This window comes from Ylistrum balloti, unplaced genomic scaffold, assembly GCF_031769215.1.
Source record: "Ylistrum balloti isolate Yb309-2 unplaced genomic scaffold, AGI_CSIRO_Ybal_v1 Utg370286, whole genome shotgun sequence".
In the NCBI taxonomy this organism is placed as follows: domain Eukaryota; kingdom Metazoa; phylum Mollusca; class Bivalvia; order Pectinida; family Pectinidae; genus Ylistrum; species Ylistrum balloti.
In genome coordinates, this window is record NW_026782218.1 from 125,990 (window position 1) to 152,740 (window position 26,751).

Here is a 26,751-nt window from a genome sequence, read left to right on the forward strand (position 1 = left end):
TAAGTCGACACTTTTATCCTGACTGGGAGGGACCAGGAGTGATAGAACTAACAGTATGTTAAGTCAGAACTACATCTTCTATAAAACAGGGAGTCCTTGGAAAATCCCGATCCTGGACATGAAGAAAGCTCTGAAGATTAGAAGTGAGGCTGACAGTTACGTACTGTGTGATCGTACGGCCAGATTTGAGGTGGAGTTTGATGGAGATTTGAAGGATACCTTTGATATACAGATTAGAGGTAAAAAGTATCACATTTGAAATTCAAAATTAAAGATAAATATTTTTTAATGGTGTTGTTAGTTTCCTCAGCGTACATTTTCTGCTGTCTAATTTCTTTTTCAGACAACCACAGTGCTCTGGTTATAACTTTTTGCTTGTAGCTTATAGTAGAGAATACATATCGCTCATACCTTATAGTTGAGAATAAATATCAGATTTATTTAAATAAACGACCTTATTATGTCAGCATTAAAATTGTTAAAAATTTCAAAAGGCCATCAACAACAGCAAAATCTGCATTGTAGCTCACAAGGGCATGGATATAGGTATCACTTATGTTTAGATTTATAACATGGACGTGGGTTTAAATTTACTTTTACCTTGAAAGGACTCCAGGTACAGGGTAAGGATGTTTGGCCAGTGGTATGCGGTTGTGAAGTTTATCCAAATGTAATTGAAAGCTTATAAAGATTTAAACCAAGGTCTGAACCACTGCTGACAAAAGTGATTAATTTTAATATTAAAGATTGTTTAACTAATAAAATCTGATATGATCACTGTCTAGTGTGATTGGCAGATAAAGTAAAAAATGACCAATAATGACTACCCAGGTAATCGTCCTGGGTTGATTAAATCACCATATTAGTCAGTGGATTGTTTAGTAGCCAAAGAGTAGGAACCAGTAATAAACAGTGCTTTATCTTTCTTGTGTCAAGCAAAGATAAAAAAAATAAGAAATATTTTAGCTATGATTTTAATTAAGATATATTTTGAGATAATTTCTAGGTTATTATGTATTTGTTTTTTAGTATACCTGTAGACCCTGACAAGCTTTCACTCTTTAGTTGCCTTGCTTATCTGTTCTGTTGTCATTGCACATAAACATACTAACAATAAACAGTACATACTCAGTTTTTATTCCTTGCTGCTGGAAACAGTTTTAGTCTCTGTATCATTGTCTAGTATTAAGTCATTTGGTAATTCATTTTTAAGTTGAAATGCTTATTAGATTTTAAGTGAAAAATTTTTACAATTTAAACTTTTTGAAGAGAAAAAATGTCATTGTGTGACTTCTAAACATCCACATATTTGTAAAGTGTTTGGAGTATAAATCTATTTCCTGATCCTGGAGAGATGTGAACAAATTTCTGTCAGTCACTAGGTGTGCTGTTGATAGTATCATTGTGTGACTTCTAAACATCCATATATTTGTAAAGTGTTTGGAGTATAAATCTATTTCCTGATCCTGGAGAGATGTGAACAAAGTTCGGTCAGTCACTAGGTGTGCTGTTACTAATATCATTGTGTGACTTCTAAACATCCATATATTTGTAAAGTGTTTGGAGTATAAATCTATTTCCTGATCCTGGGAGATGTGAACAAAGTTCGGTCAGTTACTAGGTGTGCTGTTAAAAGTATCATACCTTTATTGTGCCTTTAAGTTTACAGACACTTGCATAAAAAAAATCATATCCATAATTTCAGTCAGGAGAGTGGGGATGTGAGTCTACATATTTATCAATTGGATATTAGACCTTCTGTTGCCCTCTAGTAGACAATGGATTTCTTGTTTCTAAACTCCCCATCAGACATCAGATTTCCTGCATATAAATTCCCAGGTGAACATGAGAACTTCTGTTTATAAACTCTCAGGTGAACATGAGAACTTCTGTTTATAAATTCCCAGGTGAACATGAGAACTTCTGTTTATAAATTCCCAGGTGAACATGAGAACTTCTGTTTATAAACTCCCAGGTGAACATGAGAACTTCTGTTTATAAATTCCCAGGTGAACATGAGAACTTCTGTTTATAAACTCTCAGGTGAACATGAGAACTTCTGTTTATAAACTCCCAGGTGAACATGAGAACTTCTGTTTATAAATTCCCAGGTGAACATGAGAACTTCTGTTTATAAACTCTCAGGTGAACATGAGAACTTCTGTTTATAAACTCTCAGGTGAACATGAGAACTTCTGTTTATAAATTCCCAGGTGAACATGAGAACTTCTGTTTATAAACTCTCAGGTGAACATGAGAACTTCTGTTTATAAATTCCCAGGTGAACATGAGAACTTCTGTTTATAAATTCCCAGGTGAACATGAGAACTTCTGTTTATAAACTCCCAGGTGAACATGAGAACTTCTGTTAATAAACTGTGGAGTATAAAAGAAACGATCCATACCTCGAGCTCTGTTTGCTCTTAATGTCAAGAAAATAATACCGAACAATCAAATTGGCTGAAAAATCTTGGCATACCCTTTTTTAGAATAGGGAATCCGTGTATTCTTTAACCTAGTTTAATTAATATGTACATATAAAAATTTCATAATAACATATTTGGAGCAAAGGTAAGCGAAACTACGACATACTGGCCTAGGAGGCCAGGCGCCACCCGAGAAATGTTACTATCCTGTAATAAGTTTTTATCTGTAAAAATAAAATAACAGATACAAAGTTATTGAAAATATTAAAATTTTGTACGTTACGAGACACATACATTTACTTTGGTTGAAATTTCTGTTGATGACGAATTTAAAATATTTTGAGTCGCCCAAGTTTGTGTTATCATGTGAAGATGATGCTGATCATGATTATATATTTATTTGAGATTTTGATTTCAGTATTATGATAATCCTTTGTATTTTATTTTTCAGAAGAACAATTTATTTAGTGTTGTCTGCATGCCTTTTGTAGTTTGAGCACCTTTATTTTTCTTTCATTTACTATTGTAATATACAGATTGGTTCTAATAAACAGGATATATCAAACACTCTAGTTTTACTGTGTTTTCTTTTCACTTTTAACCTTAATGTGACCTTTTTTTCCCTGTCCTGTGTAGTATTTACAAGTCAAAACCTTAGTCAGATTTCCTATATTAAACTCCTAGCTGTGCCATAGTAAACTTAAGGGGTCATCGTTAATATTCCTGTTTAGTTTGTCCGTGTTGAAGCTAGTCACAGATTCACAGTAGTACTTGTTTAGGAGATATTGACATACACTGTATATACAAACCTAAATACAATGTACTACAGATACCAATATGAGAATTGGAACATGGCCTATTCCCCACCCTTAGCTGCTTCAGGTGTTACTAAAATTTCAAAAGCTAATGACTGTTAAATACTGTAGGATGTTTAGAATTTGGAACTCTAGTCCCAACACAAGACTGTTGTAGTCAAAAATGTTGGAAATTTATCAATGTATAAATCAGAAGATAATTGTACCTTGTATACATATGTTATCAGGTGTGATTGTTTTGTTTGAAGGGTGTGAACATGAGTGAGATTTGTTAGAAATATAAAGACAATCTTTATAATTTTCTATTTCTTTTCTGTAACTTTTTGTTTCTATTTGACTAACATAATCTGGATTGATACCAAGTGATGTATCTAAAATCACAAAATAATGAGGTTGTTAAATTTTGAAATTTGTTATGTTTTAATTGTAGCTCCTGGAGGGGGAACTGTGCCGTTCAATATTGTGCAGGATAGCGGACAACAGACTATTGAGTATGTCCCTGAAGATGTCGGTATGTGATCCAATTCATCGCTTCTCTCTGTACTGCTGATTGCCCAACAACTTGTTTTGTTTGATAGATTTTATATCAGAATTTTTTTGAAAATCAAAAAATAAAAAAAAAAACGATAGAAACTTGTGTTTGCTTGAATGCTTCGGACTTAGGCGACTGTTACTGTATAATTCTGATCTGTTTATAGGTGACCACCAGATTAACCTGAAGTACATGGGAAATGACGTCGACGGCAGTCCATTTACTGCCAAGGCCTACGATACATCCGCCATCATTATCACTCCACTCAAAAATGGTCTGGTGGGATCATCATTTGACTTTACAAGTAAGTTTGTCAGAACGATTGCCAAATCAAAAACATCACTATTCTTTATTTTAACATCAGAAATAGATCATTAAAAAATACAAAGCAAATAAAAAAGTAATGATTTGGGCAGATGTGATATATAATGATAAATCTACAAACTGGAAATTTGTCATTGGACGCTGATAGCATTTCTCATTCAACTCCAGCTGTCTTAGTCAATAACCCTCGAACTCTGGGTCACAGGCTCAAGGCCTACATGGGACAGTGACAGGTACTGTCCGCTGGTGGGTGATTTATCTCTCAGACAACCAGGAATGGGACGTTAAGCAGCACTAAACTAAACTTTGAACACAATAATTAATGAGATGATCATTTCTCTATAAACATATCATTTTAATTGTTTATTAGATGTTCAGACCTGGAGACACCTATAGTTTGTCCATGGTGACAGTTGATATGAAATGTTGACATCAGTATTATGTTCATGGTTGATGAATGTTGACATGTTGTCTTTGTGGTGGCAGTTGATGTGTCACGCGCTGGAGAGGGACAGCTTGAGATTATGGTGAACAATGGCAACCTACCCAACACAGTGGAGCTGGAGCGCCCCAGTGTATATCGCATCACCTTCACACCGACTAGTGCCGGCAAACAATATGTTGACATCAATTTCAACAGTGAATCACTACCAGGTAAATTTGTTTATCAAGGAGTAGAATAGAGTGATATTTTCACTCCTGATTGTTTAAAAAAATGTTCTATCTTGTTAGAAGTTATGAGGTGCTTTGTAGGTCCCTTAACCACTATCTGGACAGACAGTAAATGTCCTTTAAACACATTATCTGGACACACAGTAAATGTTCTTTAAACACCGTATCTTGACAGACAGTAAAAGTCCTTTAAACGCTATCTGGACAGACAGTAAATGTCCTTTAAACACAGTATCTGGACAGACAGTAAATGTCCTTTAAACACATTATCTGGACACACAGTAAATGTTCTTTAAACACCGTATCTTGACAGACAGTAAAAGTCCTTTAAACACTATCTGGACAGACAGTAAATGTCCTTTAAACACAGTATCTTGACAGACAGTAAATGTCCTTTAAACACTATCTGGACAGACAGTAAATGTCATTTAAACACATTATCTGGACACACAGTAAATGTTCTTTAAACACCGTATCTTGACAGACAGTAAAAGTCCTTTAAACACTATCTGGACAGACAGTAAATGTCCTTTAAACACAGTATCTGGACAGACAGTAAATGTCCTTTAAACACTATCTGGACAGACAGTAAATGTCCTTTAAACATTATCTGGACAGATAGTAAATGTCCTTTAAACACCGTATCTGGACAGACAGTAAATGACCTTTAAACACAGTATCTGGACAGACAGTAAATGTCCTTTAAACACAGTATCTGGACAGACAGTAAATGTCCTTTAAACACAGTATCTGGACAGACAGTAAATGTCCTTTAAACACTATCTGGACAGACAGTAAATGTCCTTTAAACACAGTATCTGGACAGACAGTAAATGTCCTTTAAACACTATCTGGACAGATAGTAAATGTACTTTAAACACAGTATCTTGACAGACAGTAAAAGTCCTTTAAACACTATCTGGACAGACAGTAAATGTCCTTTAAACACAGTATCTGGACACACAGTAAATGTTCTTTAAACGCTATATGGACAGGCAGAAAATGTTCTTTAAACACCTTATCTGGACAGACAGTAAATGTCCTTTAAACACTATCTGGACAGACAGTAAATGTCCTTTAAACACAGTATCTGGACAGACAGTAAATGTCCTTTAAACACTATCTGGACAGATAGTAAATGTCCTTTAAACACAGTATCTTGACAGACAGTAAAAGTCCTTTAAACGCTATCTGGACAGACAGTAAATGTCCTTTAAACACAGTATCTGGACACACAGTAAATGTTCTTTAAACGCTATATGGACAGGCAGAAAATGTTCTTTAAACACCTTATCTGGACAGACAGTAAATGTCCTTTAAACACTATCTGGACAGACAGTAAATGTCCTTTAAACACTATCTGGACAGACAGTAAATGTCCTTTAAACACCGTATCTGGACAGACAGTAAATGTCCTTTAAACACTATCTGGACAGACAGTAAATGTCCTTTAAACACTATCTGGACAGACAGTAAATGTCCTTTAAACACCGTATCTTGACAGACAGTAAAAGTCCTTTAAACGCCATCTGGACAGACAGGAAATGCCCTTTAAACATTATCTAGACACACAGTATATGTTCTTTAAACACAGTATCTGGACAGACAGAAAATGTCCTTTGTACTTGTGTTGTCAGCCTTGTATTTATCTGATTCTGGATGTCTCTATGACAGGTTCTCCATTTTCCTGCCTGGCGTATGATGGTGCTGGTGTCACACTGACTGGTATGGACAATGTTATTCCAGCCAACAGGTCCACATCTTTCAACATTCAGTGCGAGTCAGATGAGGTTACTCCGGAGGTAGAAGTTAGCTGTAAGTTTTACTCGTCACACTACACAATGTATCACAGACACTATATTGAACATGGAATCTGATTTAGTGAAACATCAAGATGATCTAGAATTAGACATACTAGACCTTGAAATGATAGCTTTTAATGAAAACATATTCTGCAAAATAATGATGTTTTGATCTGTAAAGTGACTTTGGAAAGTAAACTCATGAAGTCATTTATTATTAAAAGAATTTAACCAAATTAGAAAAAACTTCTTTAAACATCACAATTCAAAGTACTGCAAATATATTTTGGCACATTCAAATTTTATTGATGATCAGTATCAACAGATCATTGATCAATCACATGACTGATAAGTTGATATATTGTTTGTGTTTGTCACACGACTGATAAGATGATATATTGTTTATGTTTGTCACACGACTGATAAGATGATATATTGTTTGTGTTTGTCACACGACTGATAAGATGATATATTGTTTGTGTTTGTCACACGACTGATAAGATGATATATTGTTTGTGTTTGTCACACGACTGATAAGATGATATATTGTTTTTGTTTGTCACACGACTGATAAGATGATAAATTGTTTGTGTTTGTCACACGACTGATAAGATGATATATTGTTTGTTTGTCACACGACTGATAAGATGATATATTGTTTGTGTTTGTCACACGACTGATAAGATGATAAATTATTTGTGTTTGTCACACGACTGATAAGATGATATATTGTTTGTGTTTGTCACACAACTGATAAGATGATATATTGTTTGTGTTTGTCACATGACTGATAAGATATATTGTTTGTGTTTGTCACACGACTGATAAGATGATATATTGTTTGTGTTTGTCACACGACTGATAAGATATATTGTTTGTGTTTGTCACACGATTGATAAGATGATATATTGTTTGTGTTTGTCACATGACTGATAAGATATATTGTTTGTGTTTGTCACACGACTGATAAGATATATTGTTTGTGTTTGTCACACGACTAAGATATATTGTTTGTGTTTGTCACACGACTGATAAGATGATATATTGTTTGTGTTTGTCACACGACTGATAAGATATATTGTTTGTGTTTGTCACACGATTGATAAGATATATTGTTTGTGTTTGTCACACGATTGATAAGATGATATATTGTTTGTGTTTGTCACACGATTGATAAGATATATTGTTTGTGTTTGTCACACTTGATCAATAAAACGCATGTTATATTCTATAAGTGGTGGTGATTGTACTTCACTAACTTTTGATGGTTTGTTACTGTGAGGAATGATACAACATTTGCATGAAGTAAAAACTAACAGATGTTAAAGCATGGATGAACTGTTGTTGTATGTTTACTGCATGTGTTTCTGGATTTTTACCCTATATAAACCATTATAGTGTGACCTGATGGTCACAATCTCTCGGGTTTTAAAGCAATGTGTGAAAGTCTTTGGTAACTCTAATTGAGTGTACCATGTGACCAGATAATCTCTGGTCCCCCTCATTTTATGTGTCATTTGACATGATGGTACAGTCTCATCTGTAGTAATGTTATTTGTATACACCAGTAATTCTCCAGTCCAACTTATTGAATGTGTGACCTTATAATTCCTGGCCCCACTAAAATTTTGTGTACCATATGACCTGACAGTACAGTCCCACCTATAGTAATGTTATTTGTGTACAACAGTAAGTCTCCAGTCCCACTAATTTTATGTACCATGTGACCTGATGTTACAGCCCCATCTGTAGTAATGTTATTTGTGTACAACAGTAAGTCTCCAGTCCCACTAAGTTTATGTACCATGTGACCTGATGTTACAGCCCCATCTGTAGTAATGTTATTTGTGTACAACAGTAAGTCTCCAGTCCCACTAAGTTTATGTACCATGTGACCTGATGTTACAGCCCCATCTGTAGTAATGTTATTTGTGTACAACAGTAAGTCTCCAGTCCCACTAAGTTTATGTACCATGTGACCTGATGTTACAGCCCCATCTGTAGTAATGTTATTTGTGTACAACAGTAAGTCTCCAGTCCCACTAAGTTTATGTACCATGTGACCTGATGTTACAGCCCCATCTGTAGTAATGTTATTTGTGTACAACAGTAAGTCTCCAGTCCCACTAAGTTTATGTACCATGTGACCTGATGTTACAGCCCCATCTGTAGTAATGTTATTTGTGTACAACAGTAAGTCTCCAGTCCCACTAATTTTATGTACCATTTGACCTGATGTTACAGCCCCATCTGTAGTAATATTTTACGTATAAGACTACATTTGCACAACCCAGTTGAAAAGGTTGAGATGGTCTGGACAACTCTACACTAATGTACATATACTGGATGTGGGACCTGATATATGTAAATCTCAAAATGCACAGTTTCAGAATTTCCTGTCAAACAATTAACTAAAATTAAGATACCATCCATTTCCCCCATACTTTATAGCACAATGCTTCCAGAAATAGTTCAGTACACCAACCCATACTGAAATTCTGAAAACTACTGATATTCAACAAGTTTGTTACGGACAGGTACAGCTGGACCCCTCAAACTGCACGTACCAAAAATTCCGCAGTCCAGCCTCGATCCCAATCATGCAGGTTCAACCATTCCAACCATTTTAACTGCTAAAGTGAAAGCATCCCAAGTCTCCAGTCCCACTATTTGAGTGTACCATGTGACCTGTAAAATGCATGATAAACCGAAATTTCTTGTTTTAATTTTGGAATGTTGACTGCAATAAATTAATCCTGATTTAAGCAATGTATGGGTGATGAAGGGGTACAGAGTATATGTTGAATGACTATGCCTCGTCAACTACATTGAAGGAATGCTTATATTACTACTAGTGTATGATTATGTTATATGTAGAAATATTTTGAATGACGTTGCTAAGTTGACTGCGGAAAATGAATGCTCATATTCGTATGACGATGTGGCAAACAGATTTATTTGGCATGAAGAAACATGGTGGCAGACATACCTACAAGGTGAGATGAATCTTATCCCCGTCCTATGTGATCAACTTTACTGTCTTTTCAAATTTTAGAAATAATTCAATATATGTAATGATTTTCTTATTATATAATAAATAGAAGAAGGCCTTAAAAGTGGAATTTTAAAGTGGAAAACTTACCTTAAGATTTATAGATTTTACTTTTGTGTATTTTAGTTGGTATTTCCAGATAAGTTTATCAACAGATATCTTTTATTGTAGCTTTATCAGGTGTTAAAGCTCCATTGAAAGTGATGACAGATGGTAACGAGAAAATTGTCACCTACACACCTAAAGTTGCAGGTAAAAAAAATGTCGACTGAGAATTCTTTGAATCAATTTGATTAATTATGGCTTGGGGTTTAGTTTTGTTTTATAAATAATGTTAGTAGTTCTGTGATGTCCTGTTACAGCGACATTCTGTTTTATAAATAACATTAGAAGTTCCGTAGTTATTGTGATGTCCTGTTACAGTGACATTCTGTTTTATAAATAACGTTTGTAATTCTGTAGTTATTGTGATGTCCTGTTACAGTGGCATTCTGTTTATAAATAGCGTTAGAAGTTCTGTAGTTATTGTGATGTCCTGTTACAGCGACATTCTGTTTTATAAATAACATTAGAAGTTCCATAGTTATTGTGATGTCCTGTTACAGTGACATTCTGTTTATAACTAACATTAGAAGTTCTGTAGTTATTGTGATGTCCTGTTACAGTGACATTCTGTTTTATAAATAACGTTAGAAGTTCTGTAGTTATTGTGATGTCCTGTTACAGTGACATTCTGTTTTATAAATAATGTTAGAAGTTCTGTAGTTATTGTGATGTCCTGTTACAGTGACATTCTGTTTTATAAATAATGTTAGAAGTTCTGTAGTTATTGTGACATTTTGTTTCCATCACTTAATCACCATGTTATTTATCTGACCTTTGTTCATCTGTATTCAGACCTTAAATCTTTATTTTTATCATAATCACAAAGACAAATGATATTTGTAGGATTTGGTTTTTACTGAAAGGCAATAATACCAGTTAACTGTCTTTGAAAACCAAGCACCTGTTGATTTACATATTAGATTATTAACAAGTTTGCTTTTGTTTTTTAGGAGACCACTTGATCAATATCAGAGTAGGCTACCATCATTTAGGTGATAGCCCTTATAAGGTCAAGGTCTTTGACCCCCGGAAGGTCAAGGCAATTGACATCCCATCAAAGTGCTACACAGGGAATCCCTGTACATTTCAAGGTAAGTGTTGCATCATATATAGTGTCTTTGTGATTAAATATGATATAAAAAGAAATGTGACATTAAATGACATGACATTAACAGAATCTACAGTACTATATCATGTAACCAGTCTACAAAGGACATTGAACAACCTTAGAAGTAATTTTTCAAAGTTATACATTACAAAATAATACATAGTATTGTATAAGACATAATGAAGGTTCAAATTTTTATCCTGAAAACTTATTTTCTAAACAGAAGTTTGTTCTTTAATGTGACAGTTGATGCTACGGAGGCTGGGGATGGTATCCTAGAGGTTGTGATCCTTTGTGAGGGAAAGACAATACCACACAAACTTACCTCCCTTGACAACGGCTTTTATGAAGTTACCTTCACAGGGGACGAGCCTTATCGTCACAGGGTCCACATGACTCTGAATGAGGAACTTGTCAAAGGTATTTTTAAACTGGAAACAAAGAAATTTTTACCTTTTTTTGTTGGGTGCTCATTATCAAGGACTTAGCAAACAGTATTTGTTAAGTCTGGTGACAGTTTACAGGTATATCGTAAATTGGTAAAGTTTCCGCTTCTCCTTCAAAAAATATTTTATACACTGATGATACAATACATACAATTATAGTTAGTTATAATTGTACTCAACATATTAAACATTTGATATAAACAGTTCAGGTTATCTTTCCTTACTGAAGGTCAGGATTGAGTTCAGTATTGAACACACTTGTGAAGGTAAGGACAGGTCATGCCTTACTTACTGAGGGTTAGGATTGAGTTCTGTAGTGAACACCCTTGTCAAGGGAAGGACAGGTCATATCTTTCCTTTATTGTTTTGCGTGGTGCTCACCCCTCGGAGTATAGCAGATATTTTACTTTGTGAATTGGTTGGCGTGTAAGTAGTATAGTATTAGAGAAGTGCCTTTGAACTTTCTTTCGTTATATAATACTCTTTTTTTGACAGATACTTTCATCAGATATGTCCTTAAATACCTTGTTATGGTTTATTTTACGAATAGGAAGCCCCTTCTGGGTGGAGTATGTGGACGAGATGGAGGAAATGCTGGCCGAATTTGAACGACAACAGTTTGTACAGTTAAAGACACAGGCGGGCATCACATTTAAGGGCACGGCTGGGATGCTTGATCAATTCAGTACAGAGATTATAGGTATAAATAGTATCTAATGCTGAACAATGCAGCAGAGAATTCCCTGGTAACTACAGTTACTTAGAAATAATGTGTCCTATTTGAAGGTCGCATGTGACTGACAGCTGAAGATATTAAATTGCTACAGGCATTGGTGAAAAGATGTCTGTAGCCGAGACAATCTCACTAACATGTTAAAATCTGCATGTTGAAGTTTGGTTGATATAGATGTGTGGAATGCTCCATCTGTTAACAATACAATGTTTGTATGTAACATTTAGCATGGGAATGTGATGATGAAATGGTCTACAAACTGAGGAGCATCATGTGATGTTTAATGAAGGATCTGCTGATATAGCTGAAAGTCATTGATGTCTGACACTGGAGATGGAGGACGATCAGCCTGATTGGTTCAAGAAACTTTGAAAATAATATAAGAACATGGATATTTTAGGATGAAATAAAAAAACTGTTATGTACTGTGTTCTGTGTTCTCTATTCTGTAGAGTAAATATCTTTTACATTGTGATTGTGCTTGTTAGACATAATGTTTAAATAACATTTCTATGACCCTTGGGTGACCCTCTCTAACCTTTGACATTGACTTTCATGCTACCCTTTACATAAATCACCTTCTAAATTTGCTTGTCTCCATTCTGGGGACAGTATCAGTAGTAAATACCTGACTACCTCACCTCATCCCAGATACATTGTCCACATAAATAGGGCTGTTCTTTCTTTGTATCTTTCAAATGATTAACAAGAAAAGTTGGGACATTGGAGACAGAGTATATTGAGTTAAGGCTTGGTTTTCTTTCTAATTTTTTTTTTCAATTGAAGAAAAAAAAAAAAAAAATGGAGTTTAGTTCCCTTGTTACAAAAACGAAAAATTTCAGGGGAAAAAAAAGACCCAAAAATTGAAAATTGAAGATTGAGAAAGTGAAATTTGAGAGGAAATTATGTCAAAGGCACCTTATTCTCTCTGACTTGATATCTGAAGTTAAGAATTAAAATTTGATGACATCTCAATGACACAGCAGTAGTATCCGGCTTACTTCTTAGTTTCAACAGTATAAGATGTCTTCCAATATCAAAATTCCACTGACAATATTAGAGGTAATTTAATCCAAAAATCACACCAACAATATAAGATATCTTCCTTTTCTTAAATCCTACCAACAATATTAGACGCCTTCCAATCCTAACATCCCAGTGACAATTTTAAATGTCTTCCAAACCTAAATTTCCTTAATTCCATTTGTGTCTGATCTGCATGTTGCATGGGTTTAAAAAGACATGTGATATCAAGATTTTAATTCTAGCGGTTTACAGGTTGGTTAAAGAGCATGGGGTTACTAATTAACCGTTTAGGCTTTACAGCAGATAGAATGCTTGTATACGATAGTATTAGACCCTCCCTGGCTTGGAGAATGCATACAAACTGGTCGTGGCTTTGGAGATCCTTTTGGCTTAGAGATTATTTCGATTGCTCAGTAGTTTGCAGTACTTGCTTGGAGTTGTAGAATGCTGGTATATGGACAGTTGCTGTAGATTAAAACAGCATGCTCTCGTCTAGCATGGTAAGTTAGAGGTTTGCTTTTTTAATCATGTTAATTTCAATAAGATTTCATTGAATTGTACTTGAAATCTGTCAGTATTGGGGTGATAGGGGAAACGTTAAGCGATTTAGATAGTAAAAATGAAATTTAATTTTGCAGTAAGTTTTAAAGATAGAGTTGTAATTTCTGATAAAAGTAAATATTTGAGGATAGCTCACAAGCAGCAATAGAAATGATGGACAGATAGACAATAATAAGACAAATTTTCCATGTTGACAGCACCAAGTGGGAGTAAATTGCCAGCCAAGATTCGTGAGATGAGACCTGGATGGTACTGTGTGGAATGGAAACCAACAGAGATTGGGAGCCACCTAGTGGAGGTTTTCTTCGCTGGATCTCTTATTCCAGGATTCCCTAGCGTTGTCAAGGTGTTTGATGCTAACAAAGTGAAGCTGTTGACACAACTTGGTAGAGCAGAGGTTGGAGAGGTGTATGAATTAACATGTAAGTGAATGTCACGTCTATCTACTATGTATCTGTGACCTGTTTCTGTGGAACCTTTTGTACGAATGTCCATCTCTCTTTCGCAATTTTTCTTTGTTGAACTTTGTAGGTACTGGGCTAGACCAGTGACTCAACAGGCTGCTTGTTATCATAATATTATAACTTACTTCAGTGAAATTTTACTAATCTCTAGACATCAAATGTACCCTGATAACCACCATGGTTATAACTGTTGTGAAGGACATATCAAACATCCAGCATACAACAATGTGTTTTCATGTTTTTAATGTAAAATTTACTTCCTTAATTCATGAACTTGATTAAAATTTTTCAGTCTTGGTTGATGAGGCTGGTGAAGGGCGTTTAGAGGTTGTAGTGGAATGTGAAGGGGAGACAATTCCTAGTTTTGTGGAGAGGAGAAAGGAGGGACAACTCACAACAACGTTCACTCCTAGGGCTGGTAAAAAGCACCTGGTGTCCATCACCTTTAACGACCAGCATGTTCCAGGTATTGATGATGTATGATGTGTTTTGGGTAAACCTTATGTGATACACACTAACAGGCTTAAAAATCTACAAATCAAAATAGAACAAAGAGTATAGGTATAGAATTAGACACCATGGAGGCTCCAGACATTCAAAATCACTGTTAAGGAAATAGACTAGAAATAAAACAGGTTTGATACAATGAGACTGTAAAAGTTGGCTGAAGCTAAAACTGATTAATTTGTGCTGATGTTGACATAAAAATATTTCATTGATTTTATGATGAGAAGACCTGCCTTTGTTAGTTTGAAGGATAAATTTTGTTCTGTTGCAATCTAAGTTATTTAAAACATCATTAAAGGTGGTCATGACTGAGGAAAATGTCTCTTTTTCCATAGAGTTAAACAAAGTACAACTTTCAGGTTTGTCTTTATTCCTAATAGAATACTATTTTCACTTTTAAAATACCTGTACAGTTACATACCTGATGAAGTCAATGCTTATCCAGTTGAAACTCCCAGGCTGACTAGATAACATCCATATAACTTGCTTCCCAACTCTCCCTATTTGAGAGGGAGACTTCCAATTTTGGACCCATTATTTTGCTGTTTTCAACAAGTGAATTCTAAGATCTAATGATTTCATTTGAATGAATAAGACAAAATATGCCACTTACAAGCTATATTTGTCTACTGGAGGTACATGCATATGTTGTAGTCATGCTTTTAACATTGAGCGTGTACAATATTGCCAATAAAAATTTTGAAATTTGGTATAAGGCAACTATATTTAGCATTTCATTTCATCATGCTTTGTAAATAATGCATGTAAATGGCGAAAAGAAAACGAGTGGGAAAGAAATCTACGATGTCAGAATGAAGAGAAACTCGTGTTGGAATAGACAGTGTCAATAAATTTGTATAATAAAACAATTACCTTATATCTGAAACAATATTCGTTTTGTTGATATAGCTAATTTTTTTCACAAATCATCACTGTTTTAGATAAATCTCGAGATCACGCTGCCTTTAGGAAAATTCTTTCTTGGTCAAGCTGGACATTTGATCTACATTTATAAATAGGGATAAGGAATAAACATCTGATAGCAATGCCTTTTTATGATGTAAAGTTGAAACTTCATCATTATTTTTCATCAGGGGGACTTTGACCATGTTTAATTGGAAGGAGATGGAGTTAAATATCAAATAGTAATGGAGGCAGATAGATGACTGTAAATAAACATTTTTATTGTTCTCAGGTTCCCCATTTGTAATCATGGTGGAAGATCTGGAAAAGATGGTGACGAGAGTTGAAGAGACAGTGGTCACTTCATCGGTTACCAAACCTCTGTCAGTTGATGTCCAGCCTCTGTCGGTCAATGTACACACACACCACCTACAGATAGACAAAAGACAGTGGTTTGTTCTGGAGACTTACGGCGGCAACATCGATTCACAGAATCTCCAGATACAAATCATAGGTCCCTACAAACTGTATATCAAATATAAAGAAAGAAATAAACACATTTACAACTCTACATGTTTTCTATGACATTTTGTATTTTTTTTCAGATAATTGTATTTTTGTTTTTTTCGTGTGTTGAATATGAAATGAAAAGAGCAGAAAATATGATATCTTGAATTTTTCAATATCAGATTGTTTGAAATGGGTTTGTATTTTTATATATCAGTGTACAACTGTGTATATGTGTATTTATGTATAACTTGTAATTTGAAACAGAAGTTATAACAATATTCTACACTTTCTGAGACGAGAAGGTGTATACATGTATACATGATTGGGATATTTAACTGCGTGACATGTGATCCAGATATTGAGACAGGTTCTACTATTGTTCTGTAATATAAAAATCATTATTATGTGTTAATAGCACCCAATGGTATCGGTATACCTGCTCGTCTAGTATCACAGTCAGGAGGCAACTTCCGTGTGGAATGGACTCCAACTACTCCAGGTAATATCTTAAATATCTCCCTTCCTCTAATACTGGACTGTATATCACATTAAATTGTTATCTTGATATTTAATATCTTAGGCTTCTCCTTTGTACGATAATGGCCTGTTTGTTTGATTGTGGTGGTGGAAGGGGGTACTGTTTTGCATTGTGTCCATCCTTCCTTTCATCCTTCTGCTATCTTGTCTGTGACTATTGATCTCTTACACTACTTGTCAAAGGAACTTCATACTAAAGGTATGGGTTCACCTTGGTAGATCAAAAGTTGGTTACTATGACTGAAATTTTGACCTTTGACCTTTATCAAAGAAAAAATGTGTTTGGACTCTTTGTTCCTAACCTACTAATCATTGGAACGTCATACTTGGAGTAAAGAATTCACCTTGGTAAGGTGATATGACATGTATGAAAAATAAATCACTGAAACCTATATATTGACCTTTGACCTACATCTTACCTCCTACACTACCAGGTATTAGTCACTAGAACTTCATACTTGGTGTATAGGTTCACATTATTAAGTCTGTGTGACAATCTGTGACCGTAATTCACTGAATTGTCTTGTGTGACAATCTGTGACCGTAATTCACTGAATTGTCTTGTGTGACAATCTGTGACCGTAATTCACTGAATTGTCTTGTTCTTTTGATGACCTATGAAACATATTTCATATCATAAATAGGCAAATTGGGTATTGTCCAAACCTGTATCTGTATTTTCAATGATACACATATCTTAACATGTACTATATGTACATATAAGCCTGTCTTAGAAAACATTCTATTTATTAAATGATTTGACTGTAATTTAGGATTTTTTTTATTAAATGATTTGGAGGTACAGTTTAGGATTTTTTTTATTAAATGATTTGGAAGTCCTTTAATTTGATTTTTGTTTTTGATTTGTAAGGCTTGGTAATTAGGATTTTTTTTATTAAATGACTTGTAAGCAGGGAGGATTTTTTTTATTAAAAGTAAGCTTGGTAATTTAGGATTTTTTTTATTAAATGTTTCGACAAGGCTATAGTCAACTCACTGATTTTTTATTAAAGACATTAAGGCTTGGTAATTTAGGATTTTTTTTATTAAATGAAAATTGTAAGGCTTGGTAATTTAGGATCTTTTTTATTAAATGATTTGTAAGGCTTGGTAATTTAGGATTTTAAATTAAATGTTTTGAATAAATTAGCTTTTTTTTAGTGCTAAAAGAATACTATGAATCTATTGAGCAGAGAGATCAAACAAAACTATATTGAACATATATTTGACAAGATTGCTGCTTTCTACTTCAAATAATGAAAAATAGTGGGATAAAACAGTACAGAGCCTTTCATTAACTTAAAGATGAATTGTAAAGTTCTTACCTATAAAACTTTCTCAGAGTCAATGGTCATTTTAATTATGAATTTGTATTAAAGAACTGAACATTTACCAATTCCCAAATAAAAAACAAAATTCTCTTATGGGCTTGCTGTTTTCCAAAGTTGACCTTGTGTGAATCAATTTTGACTTTATTCTTGACAGTGGACTGAATCTGTTTTGACTTTGTTGCAGCAGATTTTGAGTAAATCTGCTTTTGATTTGTTATAGCTGACCTTGACATTGATGTTTTGTACAATCAGCTGTTATTGACTATATCTATCTTTTGTCTATCACAGTTGACTTTGCTGATGCTGGGTCACTAGAGAACACTATACAAGTGTTTGGTCCTTCGGGCCGAAGTGTTGACAGCAACCAGCATGGAGATTACCTGAAAACTGTGTCTTATTATCCGGATGAGGCAGGACCTCACAATATCTTTGTGACCTATGCTGGATTTGAATTACCAGGTAAGGTTTTATTAAATCTTCTGAAATCTGTGACCTTTTAACCTGATGAGGGAGGACTATCTACATCACCTACATATGTTTAAAAGGTTTACAACAATCAGGTAAGGTTTAGTTTGATTACCTGTAATCTGTGAGTTTTTAACCTGATGAGGGAGGACTATCTACATCACCTATGTATGTTTAAATGGTTTTACAACAATCAGGTAAGGTTTAGTTTGATTACCTGTAATCTGTGAGTTTTTAACCTGATGAGGGACCTACAGATATACAAATGGAGAGAAATGGTTTTACAACAATCAGGTAAGGTTTAGTTTGATTACCTGTACATTCGAGGGAACCTGTGAGGGACCTACAGATATACAAATGGAGAGAAGTGTCTGTACGGACACGATGATATACTGACATTCGAGGGAGGGCTGTGATGTATGGAAACTCCAGGGAGAGAAGTGGCTGTGCGGACACAATGATGTACTAACATTCCAGGGAGACGTCTGTGATGTATGGAAACTCCAGGGAGAGAAGTGGCTGTATGGACACGATGATATACTGACATTCCAGGGAGATGTCTGTGATGTATGGAAACTCCAGGGAGAGAAGTGGCTGTGCGGACACAATGATATACTGACATTCCAGGGAGGCTGTGATGTATGGAAACTCCAGGGAGAGAAGTGGCTGTGCGGACACAATGATATACTGACATTCGAGGGAGGGTGATGTGTGGAAACTCCAGGGAGAGAAGTGGCTGTATTGACACAATGATATACTGACATTCGAGGGAGGGCTGTGATGTATGGAAACTCCAGGGAGAGAAATAGCTGTACGGACACAATGATATACTAACATTCCAGGGAGGGCTGTGATGTATGGACACTCCAGGGAGCTTACTACAGTTGGATAAGCACAAAAGTTTATATGTATAAGTACTTTGGGTGGATGATTCAGATCCACTGAAAGTTGTTTTGAGGTCTTTGATGTTTGACAGTTGTCAGGTACATTTCAGTTTTAACTCTGATATGCAGACAGGAATAAGACTTTAAAGCATTCATCACAGTTAAATTTGTATTTGTCCAATGAAAGTATTCATTGTGTGGATCACATTGAGTGCTTCATTTTTGCAAGTACCAAAAAAAAACCATTTAGCAATAAGTCACCAATGTTAGAAAAACCTCAGAACATCAACTTGTGTCCTGTAATTTCATTATGTTCTAGCTCTCCATTGTCAGTAAATGTTCTACAGAGATATGTTTGACTCCATGAAGCACACTTGCACTTTTTTAAAAATTTGTCATGAATTTCTGGTTGGATTTTATATCAATTATGATGGACTCAAAGAGAAAGCAGTTTGATATTTATGTCATCAGTTATCTTAAATGTATGAAAGGACACAGTCTTGAAATTGTGTCTATTGTGTCTGAAAATGTTACTTATGGACAATTATGAGAGGTTATAGTGGTTATGGGTAGGAAGGGCTATTTAGTAGAAATATCAGTGAATAGTCAATGTAACTGGATGCAAACCTGCAGAGAGACAAGGGAGGTGGGGGCGAGGTCTCTGTTACTTATGGTATGAGAGGTGGGGGTGAGGTTTCTGTTACTTATGGTATGAGAGGTGGGGGCAAGGTCTCTGTTACTTATGGTATGAGAGGTGGGGGTGAGGTCTCTGTTACTTATGGTATGAGAGGTGGGGGTGAGGTCTCTGTTACTTATGGTATGAGAGGTGGGGGGGGCAAGGTCTCTGTTACTTATGGTAGGAGAGGTGGGGGCTAGGGTTTCTTATGGTAGGAGAGGTGGGGGCTAGGTCTCTGTTTATGGTACAAGAGGTGGGGGCGAGGTCTCTGTTACTTATGGTATGAGAGGTGGGGGTGAGGTCTCTGTTACTTATGGTATGAGAGGTGGGGGCAAGGTCTCTGTTACTTATGGTATGAGAGGTGGGGGTGAGGTCTCTGTTTATGGTAGGAGAGGTGGGGCGAGGTCTCTGTTACTTATGGTACTAGAGGTGGGGGCAAGGTCTCTGTTTATGGTAGGAGAGGTGGGGGCTAGGTCTCTGTTTCTTATGGTATGAGAGGTGGGGGTGAGGTCTCTGTTACTTATGGTATGAGAGGTGGGGGCGAGGTCTCTGTTTATGGTAGGAGAGGTGGGGCGAGGTCTCTGTTACTTATGGTACTAGAGGTGGGGGCAAGGTCTCTGTTTATGGTAGGAGAGGTGGGGGCTAGGTAATGCACAATACAAATGGATATTTAGGAAAACCAATAATCATGAGTGGATTAAGGTAATTTCTTCATGGATCTTATATCAACATTGAACACCTTCAAAAGGAAGAAATGGAGGAAGTTTTACTTTTTTTCTCTTGATTAGTGAAAAATTATTCAGACCCATGGTATATCCTGGGTTCTACCATCTGAACAGACAAGGGAGATTTACATGAGTGGACAACATTGAATCTGTGTTGTTGGAAAATATATATATATATATAATTTCTGTGATAGAGCTAATTAGAACAAAACCTCTACTACCCATGGAGGTCATTTCCTAGAGTAGAGATAGTTAGAACAAAACCTCTACTACCCATGGAGGTCATTTCCTAGAGTAGAGATAGTTAGAACAAAACCTCTACTACCCATGGAGGTCATTTCCTGGAGTAGAGATAGTTAGAACAAAACTTCTACTACCCATGGAGGTCATTTCCTGGAGTAGAGATAGTTAGAACAAAACTTCTACTACCCATGGAGGTCATTTCCTGGAGTAGAGATAATTAGAACAAAACCTCTACTACCCATGGAGGTCATTTCCTAGAATAGAGATTGTTAGAACAAAACCTCTACTACCCATGGAGGTCATTTCCTGGAGTAGAGATAATTAGAACAAAACTTCTACTACCCATAGAGGTCATTTCCTGGAGTAGAGATAGTTAGAACAAAACTTCTACTACCCATGGAGGTCATTTCCTGGAGTAGAGATGATTAGAACAAAACATTTACCCATGGAGGTCATTTCCTGGAGTAGAGATAGTTAGAACAAAACTTCTACTACCCATGGAGGTCATTTCCTGAGGTAGAGATAGTTAGAACAAAACTTCTACTACCCATGGAGGTCATTTCCTGGAGTAGAGATAGTTAGAACAAAACTTCTACTACCCATGGAGGTCATTTCCTGAGGTAGAGATAGTTAGAACAAAACCTCTACTACCCATGGAGGTCATTTCCTGGAGTAGAGATGATTAGAACAAAACATTTACCCATGGAGGTCATTTCCTGGAGTAGAGATAGTTAGAACAAAACTTCTACTACCCATAGAGGTCATTTCCTGGAGTAGAGATAGTTAGAACAAAACTTCTACTACCCATGGAGGTCATTTCCTGGAGTAGAGATAGTTAGAGAGGGGAAGGTTTGTGTGTACTGAGAGAGACCTGACTCTTGTGATGTTTAACATACACTGTTTGACATGTGATGTGCATCTTCACCTGACATCTGTATTAAGTTCAGAAAGGAGTTAACATAGTGATGTATCAACATGGACTGTGTATACATATAAAACATAATGATAGACAACATGTTTATCTTATATGACACTAATGCATCCGAGATTGAAAGATCAGAATTATATATAAATCAGCAGTCATTATCCTATTGCACGATCCATTTAAATTTAAATTCAAATTTAATTGTTTTACAATTTGAATCATATTAATTCAGTTGGGGTTAACCTGTTTTTTACAATAATTGTGATAAACAAGTTCCTTCAGCTTACTTCATTCTCAATGACGCGGATAGAAGTGTGTGTATATTGAGCTAGTGATCTGGAGATTATCCTCATAATCATAGATCTACAGGTAAATTTCTATTTTTTGATGTTTCAAACAAAATTCTTAATCTAGATGAATAAATTTTCTTCAAACTTTTCATTCAAAATTAAGTTAGAATTTAAAAATCCAGTTAATTGGTAGAAAGAACAATACAAAAAACATACTGTTCAATGATATTAGTTTGCCATGAGAAAGTCTAGCGTGGACTTTGATGTAAAACTTTTAAAACTGTTAGCAGATATCTACAGTATGCCCTAACCAACACAAGTCAATTCACAAGAGGTTTCTTATAATTTCCTTATCATAACCAAACTACATTAGAACTTGACCTAAACTAGCTGGGGCAGTTGGACCTTTATAGATAAGGCTATTTATACCACTATCAAGTCTTAGCCACTCAAGGGGTCTTGTACATAGTATGCTTTCTAAAACCAGGTAATTTATATCAGAAATTCATATATTATTGTATCAGTGTTAACCATGGCTTTACAGAAGTGAATTATATACAGAAGTTGTTAATAAGTAATACATTGTAATCCAACCTAAATATTCAAATCAAGGAAAGACAACTCCATACAGATAAAGATTAAGGCTGCATATCCTTTTCATTAAAAAAAACAACTTTTCATTAATTCACATTTTTATATATATCATTGTGCTGGAATTCATCATTTTTCATTGAATGACAAGAGTTGTTCAACATGGAGAGAGTATTTCTGTAGACTTGTACTTTAAAATTGAATCAAATTCTAGTAATCTTCAACAAGTTATGCGTAATGTAAACAAGAAGAGAGGGTTGAGAAGTGTGATACTTTAATGGAAGTTTAACTGGTTTATAATGACAGACACTGCTGTGCCCAGTGTGTAAATAATTACTCACCCAGTAAGGTTTGCTCACATCTTTCACATTTTTAAAGCTTTATTGTAGGGACTTCATGGAGAACATTTGCTGTTTTGTGCGTGGGATGCTTAAAAATGACGCATATTGGTCATGAGAAATTCTTATAAGGATTTTATGTCAATGTGACTTGAACCAATCCTTAAAATCAAGTGCATTCTCTGTTCCAAATTTCCTTTTTTCCCCCTTGTATAAAATCATGTGACCAAAGTTTCAAGTTACCTATTTACAATCACCTTTTGTCCATCTAATTATGTCATCTGTCGGCAAATATTTATTAGTTTGATTTTCTTCTTCTTTTCAAAAAAACACCAAATATAGTAAAATAACCTTTCATCGTCAAAATTGGGAATTGTATGGTCCCCATCCTGAAGTGGCTTGAACATTTGGGCCTATTGGGGTCAAATTAACTAGATTTTGACCTTTATTCTATCACTTCAGATATTCCTCAGTTCCCTCCATAGATTACAAAATTAGGCCCTTAGTATCATGGCTTTTAATTCTAAATTGTTAAATGGTGCTACTCTCTTGTTTGGTTTTTATATGATCTTACAAACGTTTTTAAGCTTTTGCCAATATCAATGACCATGCAGTATCGTTAGAATCAAGACTGGAGTGATTATTTTAACTCAGCAGACTTAATCTCACATATGTTGGGAATGAATAGTTTTATAAATGTTTTCATATACATTTGTATGTATGTATCTTTATAAGTACTCAGAAGTCCACTGCCCAGTGTTTTTGAGATCAGCTTACTTCCAATTGGGAAGTGTTACGGTTGCCATAGTGATCTCATGGAGAAATATTATATTTTGTTGTGTGACGTAAAGCTGGTCGTGTTTGATGATCGTTAGTTTGCCTGTTTGCCCAGTTGCTGTATACCTTGTTCTCGTGAACGTGACATTAGTTACTTGAATTGACGAAGATTTACATGGCGGGTGACGTCGATGAAGCAGAAGACGTTTACTCTTGCTGGTTTTATTCTCCTTTGACTTTTTCAGGAGTTTCCATGTAAATTTTTCTTTTGTTCGTATTTTGCCCTAGTTTATGGAATTTTAGTGTGAATTATGTTGCCATGTTGTTACTTTTATGAATTATGTAAAATAACTTAAGCTAGCATGAAATTAATTGAAGAGAGCTGAGATTTTGAAACTGTAAGCCACTACAGCCAGTATTGGCAGCAGAATGGAAACTGGTGCCAGTATGGTAGATTTTCTATCTACCTGATAATGTGGTATCCTTCATAGGGATGAAACTATTTCTGTTGTAAAAATCTGGTGAACCTATCAATGACATATGTAGATATGATTATCCGAGTGCGTATTATACCCACAAAATTACGGTATGTTATCGTAGAATAACTTGATAAAACACTCAGCAACTTCATACATCAGAAAATGTATACCGGTCAATTAAATGGTATTCTAAATAAATCAAAACTTTCTGCTCAATTAAATGTTCAAATTGTCATGTTGGAGTTATTAAATGTTTAATAAATTGATTCTCTAAAATTAATTATGAGCAGTTGTAGCCTTATAATGGTTGGTTGTGTTGAGAATATGGATGTTGATAAGTGTTTGTATAAGCTATGGTGTTGGTGCTGTAGACCCAATGTGATGGCAATGGAAGGTCAATATTTGTGTTATTGAATTCTATCTTCTTGTTTGGCAAGTCTGATAGGACCTTTAAATATTAGGTCGCCAATTCAAAGAACCAGAGTTCTAGACTCCATCTGATTATGTACATAAACAGGTCGGACAACACAAGTTAACCTTGTACATAGAACCTGTTCAGCATGTCTATATTTGGTTGAAGAGGCCGTAACAACCTTTACAAGAAACATTCTGTTTTACAAAAGACGAGAAGTGATAGCAGGATTTAAGTAAAAAAAAAATTTTAAAACACGCCAGCAAAAATGCAGATGCACCTATTTAGCTTTTACAGCTGAAGTTTATTTTGTGAATTACAAAGAAGCGTGGATATATTTGGATGAATATCGGAAAATTTAATTGGGATTCTCATGAGGTAAGGGGTGAAGGTTGACATCTAGGTGGAATTTTTAAGATCAAATTCCCCATAAAACACATGCTCAGTAATAATTATTTGACAAGCAAAATTCCTCATAGATCATAGGGTTTCTATTACCTGTAAAGTTATATAATGAAATGCTTTGGTATTGAGGTAAAATTCCTGCTTTAGTAATGAGATTAAGCCCAGGCTTTAAGTTAAGGTCCGTATTTCAAAACACACCAAGTGATTGAAAGTCAACATAGGTTAGAACAAGCAAGAGTAGTTTAAGTAGAAAATTTTTAAAGAAAAATCCCACTGGTCTTTGAAATGATTAAAGTAGACAAAATATGCATGAAAACATCGTTTTAGATATTACTTAGTCTATTATACTATCTGAGAGGAATCGTTTTACAGATAGGTCGGTCAGGTAGTGACTGTTACTGAGAGATGTAGACTATCACTAACTCTATTTACTATGTATACTGGTGCGATTCATTCTCGGATGGTCTGCTCAATTTTTACAGATTCAAATTGTTACATATGACTGTCATCTCATGTTTCGGGTCCACGTTTCAAGCTAAAATTAGTAACGTAAGATTTGTGATTTAAAGGAAACCTGTTTTTTCAGTGCATTATTTGTCTAAAAGATAATTATTTGATACTGGTTTTTGTACTGCTGTTTTGGGAAAAGAAAAAAAGAGATGAGTTTCACCAGCTGTTACATAGTTCTGATGATGAACTTATTTTGTCCATTTCTCAATATTGGTTTCTTGGGCATAATCCCTGTATGATTTTGCAATTTGTCTTCATTATTTCTGGGTAGATACATCTTTAGAAGGCCGTTGTGTCAGATGGGTGAAAGCATTTACAAGTTGATTGTGATGTCTTTTACCTAATCAGATGATTAAAAGATCCAGTCAAAATTTAAGATCACTGTGCTCTGCATTGTGACATTCTGCTTTCATTAACAAAATTTCCTGGAAACATTTTACATGTTTATTTGTTTACAGGATGTTCCAAGTTTTGTACGTGGTAGTATAATTGGAAGGCACTTTGACTGATAATTTATCTTTTGACTGGAACAAATCGGCTCTACCCTTTCTTGTAGACTTTTCAGGGTTTGGTATGGGTTATATGTTGTGAAGATGTAGTGTTGTGTTTCAGAAGTGGACAACTACAATCTTTACTTTGACCTTTGACCTTGTGTTGAATAAAGGAATGTTATTTGGAATCAACAGAACAAAGTTTATGGAGCCCTCGGATACACTGAGTCACACTGGTTAACAAGGGTTCTACACTGAGCTGATGTCTATTTTGGTAAATGAGGGAAGTGCACTGAGCTGATGTCTATTTTGGTAAATGAGGGAAGTACACTGAGCTGATGTCTATTTTGGTAAATGAGGGAAGTGCACTGAGCTGGTGTCAATTTTGGTAAATGAGGGAAGTGCACTGAGCTGGTGTCAATTTTGGTAAATGAGGGAAGTGCACTGAGCTGATGTCTATTTTGGTAAATGAGGGAAGTGCACTGAGCTGGTGTCTATTTTGGTAAATGAGGGAAGTGCACTGAGCTGGTGTCAATTTTGGTAAATGAGGGAAGTGCACTGAGCTGGTGTCAATTTTGGTAAATGAGGGAAGTGCACTGAGCTGGTGTCAATTTTGGTAAATGAGGGAAGTGCACTGAGCTGATGTCTATTTTGGTAAATGAGGGAAGTGCACTGAGCTGATGTCC

The 26,751-nt window shown here is 35.3% G+C and overlaps 1 protein-coding gene across 1 annotated transcript in view; it reads left to right on the top strand.

The window, feature by feature from the left end:
• The window catches only part of LOC132552900 (filamin-C-like), a 74,127-nt gene that overhangs the window by 27,866 nt on the left and 19,510 nt on the right, over positions 1 to 26,751 (top strand). The window contains exons 16-29 of the mRNA XM_060217097.1: positions 90 to 239; positions 3,672 to 3,752; positions 3,940 to 4,077; positions 4,584 to 4,751; positions 6,444 to 6,584; positions 9,795 to 9,875; positions 10,679 to 10,819; positions 11,083 to 11,256; positions 11,833 to 11,982; positions 13,800 to 14,024; positions 14,359 to 14,532; positions 15,769 to 15,990; positions 16,402 to 16,485; positions 18,143 to 18,313. Coding sequence (XP_060073080.1) covers positions 90 to 239; positions 3,672 to 3,752; positions 3,940 to 4,077; positions 4,584 to 4,751; positions 6,444 to 6,584; positions 9,795 to 9,875; positions 10,679 to 10,819; positions 11,083 to 11,256; positions 11,833 to 11,982; positions 13,800 to 14,024; positions 14,359 to 14,532; positions 15,769 to 15,990; positions 16,402 to 16,485; positions 18,143 to 18,313 — 2,100 coding nt within the window. The remainder of the gene's footprint in view (positions 1 to 89; positions 240 to 3,671; positions 3,753 to 3,939; positions 4,078 to 4,583; positions 4,752 to 6,443; positions 6,585 to 9,794; positions 9,876 to 10,678; positions 10,820 to 11,082; positions 11,257 to 11,832; positions 11,983 to 13,799; positions 14,025 to 14,358; positions 14,533 to 15,768; positions 15,991 to 16,401; positions 16,486 to 18,142; positions 18,314 to 26,751) is intronic.